The sequence below is a fragment of the Poecilia reticulata genome, linkage group LG1, assembly GCF_000633615.1.
Source record: "Poecilia reticulata strain Guanapo linkage group LG1, Guppy_female_1.0+MT, whole genome shotgun sequence".
Taxonomy (NCBI): Eukaryota; Metazoa; Chordata; class Actinopteri; order Cyprinodontiformes; family Poeciliidae; genus Poecilia; species Poecilia reticulata.
This window is the reverse complement of record NC_024331.1, coordinates 33,503,727-33,512,698: the sequence shown is the minus strand read 5'-3', so window position 1 is coordinate 33,512,698 and position 8,972 is coordinate 33,503,727. Positions and strand designations below refer to the sequence as shown.

The window sequence follows — 8,972 nt, the reverse complement described above, 5'->3', positions numbered from 1 at the left end:
CACACACACACACACACACACACACACACACAGACACACACAGACACACACACACACACAGAGCGGCTGGGATTTGGACCTTTATTCCTCCGGTTCCTCAGAGTCGGAGCGCAGCAGGAATGTTCTGCCAGGATCTGTTTCAACTTGTTGGCTTGGATTCCTCAACTTTCCTCTGAACTTCTCAGAAAAGCCGAACGAACCTGCTGAGCTCCAGAAACTGAGTAAAGCAGCAGGAATATCAGCGAATGTCACGGTTTAAGATTCGGCCTCAGATTCTGAGCTGCTCTGACCAAACCGAGCTGCCAACAGCTAAACAAGCTGCATTTCTGCAGAGAAGCAAAGATCGACTCACTTTGTGGGGTTTGTGCGGCTTCAGGTAAACTGTCCCTGTTTTGATGTGAGAGTCCATGGAGGAGGAACCAGGAACCGGACCGGACTGGACCGGACCAGACCGCTGCTGCTGGAGGTCGCAGAAACACGTCTGGAGCTTCCTGCTCCGATCAGCATTAAGGTTGGGCCATGAGGCATTCCAGAAATATGATCCTCACCTGTGAAACACACACACACACACACACACACACACACACACACACATTTAAAATGCCTGCCTGTTGCGCCGCTTCTAAAGTTGCACAGCAGTAATTTGGTTGTTTAGTCCAGAAAACATCGGGCTTCATTTTCCAAATCCATTTTCTCACCGTTATTAATTCACTTATAAATGTAACAGTTTCAAGCTAAATAAAGTAGCAAACTAGATATTTAGCTGAAATATAACATTTAGCTCCAAATTAAATATACTTAGTTATCAAACTAAATATTTAGTTAGCAAGCTAAATATTTAGTTAGCAAGCTAACAGTATTTTCCAATCAAAATATGGAGCTAAATATGAAGCTAGTAAGCTAAATATTTAGCTCCATATGAAGTAGTTAGCTCTTAGGTCACAAAATATAAATCCATCCATTTTCTAACACCTGGTCCCTCAGTGGGTCAGGAGCTGCTGCTGCCTCTCCAGCTAACGATTCGGGCGAGAGGCGAGGTCACCTGGACGGGTCACCTGGACGGGTCACCTGGACGGGTCGCCAGTCTGTCGCAGGGCAACACAGAGACACACACCATGCACACACTGGGACAAACCTAGGGACAATTTGGAGGCCAATTAACCTGACAGTCATGTTTTTGGAGGCCGGAGAACCGGAGAGAACCCACCATGCACATGGAGAACATGGAGACTCCATGCAGAAAGACCGGGAATCGAACCCAGAACCTTCTTGCTCTACCAACTGCACCACTGTGCAGCCACAGTGGCAGTTGCAATATATTTAGCTACATTTAGCTAAATATAAACTGAATATTTAGCTAGCTCAAAGCTAAGTATTTAGCTTGTAAAATTAAATATTTATTTTTAAACTGTGACATTTATTAATGAATGAACAACATGGTGGAAACGTGAATTTGACAAAGGAACCCCTAAATATTATGGTTCATTTTTTACAGTGTATCTGTTAAACAACGAGGTCAAAGTCCAACATTCCTGCAGGAGGAAACTGGAGCGATTAATGGGAATCCCGGTCCACACTGGGAGGAGTGGCCAGGTGGGCTAATGAGGAACAGGTGGAGCAACTGAGGACATCTGGTGGCAGAAACGGGTACAGCAAGGAATCAACCTGGAAGTGGAGATGCAGGCTTCAACTGCTGCTGTCAACATCTACAGATGAGGCGTAATTTGTCCTTTTGCATCGATATTTGTGTGAAACAATGAATATGAAGCTCCAGCATCAGATCTGAGGAGGAAGCCTTTAACTCGGAGTCTCTGGAGCGAGCGTCTCCTCCGTTTCCCCCTCCGACCGGAGGCCTGATTCCAGGAAGGACGTCGCCTTGACTCACGTCCAGCCGCGCTTCCTGCTTCTTTCCAGCTTCTGAATGGTGCAGCCGGGCGGCTCTGCGGCTCTGCCCGCAGGTCAGACTGTTTGTTGTTGCTGTAAATGATCTCCTCTCAGAGGAACTCGCTGCTGGCGGCTCTGGAAGATTCGATCTGACAGGTTTGGACTGAAAAGGCCACGGAGGATCTGCGGCGACGCGAGCTGCACCTACAAACACCGACCGCCTGCGATGCCCCGAGGCCACCGGCTGAACCAGATCCGACCCGACAACAGGACCGGCGGGTCGGGGGTCGCACCGACCGGAGGAACACCTGGAATCACCGCTGAAACGGATACACTGCAAAAACACTAAGTACTACCAAGACATTTAACCAGAGCAAACAGCTCAGCGCACCTCAACGGAGACACTGAACACCAGCTGCTTTCCTGAAACACGTTATTTTAATTATTCCTTAATGCTGATGGCAGATACTAAACTTATTTTATCTGCTAAAACTAACAGCATTTTGTACCAAAATGGTTTTTCTTGTTTTTTTTCTCTTTATTTGCATAATCATCTTGTGACAAAACGTAAATATCTATATATATTTAGGCCATTATTTTAGGAAGGTGACTATTTAAATTGTAGCCAAATATCTAATCTATGAACTAAATATTTAGAATTCAGCTTCTTAGCTAAATATTTAGTTTCAATATGACATTTTTAATAAGTGAAATAATTTGCAGGTGGAACTAAAACTTGTTCATCAACATTAAGGAATTATTCACTTAAACTCCAGCTGAGAAGTTTCTTAAAAATAATTTTTTTCTCAACATATTTGGACTGGAAATCAAACCAAATGACTTGGTTAGGCCTGACGCATTAATCAATAAACTAATAAATCAATTAATCACATAATAAATCAAAATGAGATCAATACTTTCTACCAAAAACTGGATGATAAAAGTTTTCAGTCTGTATTTTGGGCTCAACTAGAACTTTATTTTGAAAGATAATTTTGTTTATTTTGTTGTTTCTGTTATTTATTTTAAATCTCCCAGTGATAAATGTTGATTAGAGTGTGAAGTTTATTGAATGTGTTCTTGCTTCATTAGCACCATATGATCTCAAAACAACATTTTAATTTATCACATCTTCCGGGACGATTTATCGTCCATAAGGTTTGTTGTTGTGATTGATGGGCCTGAATGTCGGCCGTCCTGATTGGAGCTGGGTAACCATGGCGACGGGTACCTGCAGGCTCAGGGGGATCCGATCAGGAAAACATGTCGCTGTCAGCAGCACGACGCGGTCAGCGCTCCCTCTGAGGGAGGTCACATGATGCGCCGGGGCCCATCGGGGCTGCCGGGTCTGACCAGCAGCTCCAGACTGGACCCAGCTTCTGCAGAGAGGGAGACGAGGAATGAAAGGTCACCTCAGGTCACCGGCTGCAGCTGAGCCTGAAACCAGAACACGTTTCTCCTCGGATGATCCGGGTCAGAGACAGGAGAAGGTTCTGCTGGGTCAGCTTCGCTTTCGTTTCCGGGGCGACTTCGAGGAATAAAGATGTAAAAATAATAAAACGACCAGAAAAAACACAGAGAACGAGAAGAAAGTGACAGATTTCACCTGGAAGAGGAAACGAGGTGTGAATAATTCAGGTTATGTCATAGAAGAAGAAAAAATCTGTTCATTTTCCAAAGTCACCATTTTATCCATGCAGTGATCAATGACATCACAGCTGCAAGCAAAGTTATGAGTTGGCAAATTAAATGTTTAGCTGATAAATACTTAGCTTGAAGCTACATAGTTAATATTTAACTGACTTACTAAATATTTCTGCTTATTTAGTTCAAAGTAAATATTTAGATTTAGGAGCCAAGTGTTGAAATATGAGCTGAATCTTTAGATTACTAACTGAATATTTATTTAGTAAACTAATCTAAATGTTTGTCTGGAGGGAAATGGACCGAACCCTCCGGTTTATAGAAAAGTTGCTGATTAGATTCAACATGTCGCCTGCTGGAGCAGGCAGTCAGGCCGAGCTGTGATTGGCTGAGCTGCCCGTCGGTTCAGCCAACCAGAGCAGAGGGCGGGGCCAGCAGAGTGAACATCTGGGCGCTCCTCCTCCTCCTCTTCCTCAGCTTCATCTCCGCTCCTCTCTGCTGACGGGAAGCAGCTCCGCCGCTTAACTTCCGGGAGTCTCGGCGGGATGTCCGCGAGCTGCGACCCGCGCGCCGCCTGAGCTCACCTGGAGCGCGAGGCAGCTGAGCGCGGCGAGCGCGCGCAGGACGAGCCATGAGGCGGCGGGAAGCGGCGGGGGGCGCGCTGATTGGCTGGAAGCTGCTGCTGCTGGTCAGGTGAGGAGAGCCGCCGCCGGGTTCAGCTGGGGGTCCGCGGCCTGGGGAAAGGTCCGGGTGGGGGTCAGGAGGGGTCCTGCTGCAGGTGTTCTCCACTGCTGGTCCAGACGGGCTCAGGTGGAGGAGAATCTGACCCGGAGGTTCTGGTTCCGGTTCTGGGTTCAGAGGGAGATCAGTGTTGTCATCAGAAAGTTCTGTGTTGGTACTGGATCACCATGGTAACGTTCAGAACCGGTTTCCTTCACATGTGGAGGTTCATCATGGAGTTCTGATCAATTCATCAGAACCAGCGAGACGATGAGGTCAGCTGGCTGGTGATGATGATGATGAAGGTGGAGGTGGTGATGATGAAGATGAAGGAGATGATGATGATGAAGGTGATGATGATGAAGGTGGTGGTGATGATGATGATGAAGGTGGTGATGATGGTGATGAAGATGGTGATGATGAAGGTGGTGGTGATGATGATGATGAAGGTGATGATGATGATGATGATGATGATGATGATGAAGGTGGTGATGATGAAGGAGGTGATGATGAAGGAGGTGATGATGATGAAGGTGATGATGATGATGGTGATGAAGGTGATGATGATGATGATGGTGATGAAGGTGGTGATGATGATGATGGTGATGAAGTCAAGTGAACTTTATTGCCAAAGTTCTATGTAACAGGATTAACAGAATCACGTCTCCAATGTGCAGTTAAAACATGTAAACATAGAAATAAGACGGTAATATTACCCCCCCCACACACACACACACACACACACTGCAATAATAAGTCTAGATGGACAATAAACACAGCAGCACATCAGGGGACATAACGTGAGGCGGTGCAGAGGCTGAATGAAGTGAAGGAAACGTTTCGTGTGTCGATGATTCTGATGGCGTTTCCGTTTCCCACCGCGGTTCATCTGATGGGATCCATCCGGTTCTCACTTCCTGATCCTGGATCAAAGTTTCTACATGTGGATTTAAAATCATTTCCACCTTCATTAAAACTAAAAACGGAGAGAAAAGAAGATTTAATTCAGACGGAGATTAAAACGCTGACAGCTGCTAACTGAAATACCTGCGATAACCGAGAACAACGTTTTCAGACCGTCTGTAAATCACACATTGATCATAAATATCTCTGAAATCCAAGAAACTTTGATTTTGTAAAAAATGACTGAACTCTGGAAATGGAAGATATTTTAAATACCAAAATAAGACAATAACCAAAAACTAAATGAAATGTAAACATTTTCTACTCAAACCACAAAATGGATTATATTCCACAATATAATCCATTTATTATGGATTATATAATCCATAATAAATGGATTATATAATCCATAATGAATGGATTTATTATGTTTTATGTTTCCATCAAAAACATCAGAATGAAAATTATCAGCTCATTTTAATTATCATTTAATTAAGCTAGCTAAGCATTTAGTTAGCTCTGATATTATATTTGGCTAATAATTTGCTAATTAAGACTGGTGACCCGTCCAGGTGACCCGTCCAGGTGACCCGTCCAGGTGACCCGTCCAGGTGACCCGTCCAGGTGACCCCGCCTCTCACCCGGGACGTTAGCTGGAGGCAGCAGCACCTCCTGACCTGCTGAGCGACCAGGTGTTAGAAAATGGATGGATGGATGAATTTGCTAATTAACTTGCAGAAATGGACTATCAAAATAAAAGCTGGGCATTGAGAACTTCTATAAAAACTCCTGCTGATGAGACCGTGTTCAATGCTGATGCTAAAGCTAAGCTAAGCCTTTAGTTAAGAGTTTATCTCCAGTGCTTGGAGCGTCTGCTCTGACCTGCGGCTTCTCCTCCATTTGGCTCAGACACGGAGGAACATGGCGGCTCAGTAAAGATGGCGGCTCTGGAAGCTGCTGCTGTAAAAGCCGTCCTGCCCTTCAGTGAGCAGCAGCCTCATGTGTTCATCCTCCTCTGCCCTCCGGCGTTGCTGTGCCTCCCGCCCGGAGCCACCAGTGTTTCTGGCTCGCCCCTGATCCGGGCGTCAAGAGGAGGCTGCAGGTTTCCAGAGACCCGGAAACGCTGAACAGGTTGCCATGGAAACCAGGAGCAGCAGCTGCTCAGGCCACTCAGAGCTATCAGAGCGGGGACTATAATCTGATTTGAACAGTTTCTATCTTTGCAGCTTTTGTTGGAATAAAACAAAAGCAGAGATTTGGATAGTCAGGAAACGGTGTGGATTTGGATCCGGACTGTAATCCTGTTAGATCTGATCTCTGAATCCGTCCAGGACCCGTAAGCAGATTAACCCGAGCGCCGAGCCGACGTCCCGTCAGAGCCACACAGAAAAACCCTTTTCCTGCTGGAGGATGAAAATAAACTCATTCTGCAGGTTGACAGTCTAAACAGCAGAGATTCACTCAGAAGGTTGAACAATGAGGAGGAGACTGAAGGAGCTGCGTTCAGGTTCAGGAGGAAATGTCATCATCAGCAACAGGAAGTGGAACCACCACAACCAGCGGCTACATTTCTACAACCCGACACGTTCGCAGATTGAATCCCATCATCGTTTCTAACTGTGGCTACAGGAAGGCAGAGCAGAACAGAAACGACCTTCAGTGGAACCAGCAGCAGCGTTACTGGGAACGTTGGGAGCAGCGATGGACTTGGAGTCTAAGGAAGGATCTGCCCTGACGCTGCTTTGTGCACGCAGGATGCAGCACCTGTAGCCCAGCGTGCTAATTAGATGTTCAGCTTCTCACTAAATATTTAGATTCAAACTAAATAATTAGATTCAAACTAAACAGCTCAGTGACAAAGTAGTTAGCTTCCAGCAGTAAACTTACTCACTTTAGCTTCAAACTTCATACTTAGTTTGCCAATTAAATAGTTAGCTTTGAACTAAATAATCGTTAACTAAATATAGTACTTGGATTGCTAACAAAGTGTTTAGCTTCAAAATAAAGATGTAGTTTGAAACTGTGACATTTGTAAATGAATGCATACAATTTATCTCATGTAAGGCTAAATAACATTAATGCTGTTAGCTTAGCTAGCCGGCCAGTAGCTAACACTTCCTCCCGACATGATGTAACTTCCGGTTAGCAGGCCGGACATTAGCGACGGGACTCCGCCTGTTGGCGTCTCAAACTCCGTTTCATCGCATCTCTGACGAAAGAAACCAGCCGGAACCGAACAGCGTTTAGCAGATCCGGAGTCCAGAACCCGGAACTTCCTTCCGCGGCAGTTTCTGATAAATAAAAGCTTTTTTCTGCCGGTGTTCGGAGCTGGTCCAAATGATCCGGTACCAACAGGTTCACTTATCAGTTAAACATCCGATCTGCGGTTCCGGTTCACTGAAACACAGAGAATCTGGATTAACCTGGATTACATGCAGGAATATTCCTGATTATAAACCTGATGAAGCTCCAGGAAACGTTTAACCGTTTATCTCTGAAATGTACCTTCTGATCTCTCCCCTCTATGGAAGACAAACCCTGACAAAATTATTTGGTCAGGAATAATAAAACCAAATATTTTATCCAAAAGATACAGAATCAGAACCAATTCCAGTTTATCCTGTTATACACCGTCGCATGAATTCATGTTCATTACTGAATAACATTAATTTAACTTTATCACTGTTATTTAACGTTGAATTTTATTTGCAATCTTAGTAAAAAAATTACAGATATTTTAAACGTGACAGTCAGAAATTATATAAAAAAATAAATAGAAATGAAACAAAGAGAAGGGACCTGTGTGCCGAGTGAATATAAGCATATTTATAGAAAGTTGAGTGGAAGGAAAAAGTTCAGTATAGGGACAACTGCAGCCTTATTATGAAGCAGAATCCATTCAAGCTTCTCTAGGAGTGGACTGAGGCTGGATCCAGAACCTGGGCTGCCATTTGGGTCGAGCAGAACCAGAACCCGGATGGAGGTCCAGTCAGAGATGAGCTGGGTTGCATCAGGTCATCTGCTGGTTCTGGTTCTGTTGATGCAGGAATTCAGCCCAGAGCTGAGAGCAGAGCGATGATCATGATGTTCTGAATTCTGGGTTTTGATTCCAGAACCAGAACTTCTAGAAAACAGGCCACTCTATGTGTGATAGATCTATGTCATAGATCCGCTTCACTTCCTGACACGAGGAACAGGAAACACCGAACTCTTCCAGGCCGCCGCTGTAACGCGGGTCAGCCGCTGCGCTAAGTGGTGCCCGAGGAAGAGGAGTGATGAAGGCTGGGCGGCCTCCTCAGTAAGTGAACATTTGGCTGCAGGCGCCAGTCGACCCGGCTCTGGATGTTACGCCAGAAATCCTCCAGGTTTATTTCAGGATGTTTGTTTTCCTCCTGCAGCTGATTAACAGGAACCAGAACCAGAACCGCAATCGGGCCGGACAGGAAACCCAGATATAGGAATAAAAATACAGAATGAAATACACGTATGGAGCATTTTCACTGGAAAACAGCAGAAATAGGCTGATTTCATCCAACCCCAGTGTGTCTGTCTAGTCAAAGTCCGGTGTGTCTAGTCAAAGCCCGGTCTGTCTAGTCAAAGCCCGGTCTGTCTAGTCAAAGCCCGGTCTGTCTAGTCAAAGCCCGGTCTGTCTAGTCAATGTCCGGAGTGTCTAGTCAAAGTCCGGTGTGTCTAGTCAAAGTCCGGTGTGTCTAGTCAAAGTCCGGTGTGTCTAGTCAAAGTCCGGTGTGTCTAGTCAAAGCCCGGTCTGTCTAGTCAAAGTCCGTTGTGTCTAGTCAAAGTCCGGTCTGTCTAGTCAAAGT

At 45.3% G+C, this 8,972-nt stretch overlaps 2 protein-coding genes across 3 annotated transcripts in view; one reads left to right on the top strand and one right to left on the bottom strand.

The window, feature by feature from the left end:
- Window positions 1-436, bottom strand: part of dok1a (docking protein 1a) — an 11,353-nt gene extending 10,917 nt beyond the window's left edge. Inside the window, exon 1 of the mRNA XM_008421627.1 lies at window positions 353-436. Coding sequence (XP_008419849.1) covers window positions 353-409 — 57 coding nt within the window. The 5' untranslated portion in view covers window positions 410-436. The remainder of the gene's footprint in view (window positions 1-352) is intronic.
- Window positions 385-8,972, top strand: part of glra3 (glycine receptor, alpha 3) — a 34,749-nt gene continuing 26,161 nt past the window's right edge. Inside the window, exon 1 of one of the 2 annotated variants that reach the window (XM_008421609.2) lies at window positions 385-511. In XM_008421609.2, coding sequence (XP_008419831.1) covers window positions 408-511 — 104 coding nt within the window. In that variant the 5' untranslated portion in view covers window positions 385-407. Of the gene's footprint in view, window positions 512-4,018; window positions 4,222-8,972 lie in introns of those variants that run through there. The other variant, XM_008421615.2, reaches the window with a different exon arrangement.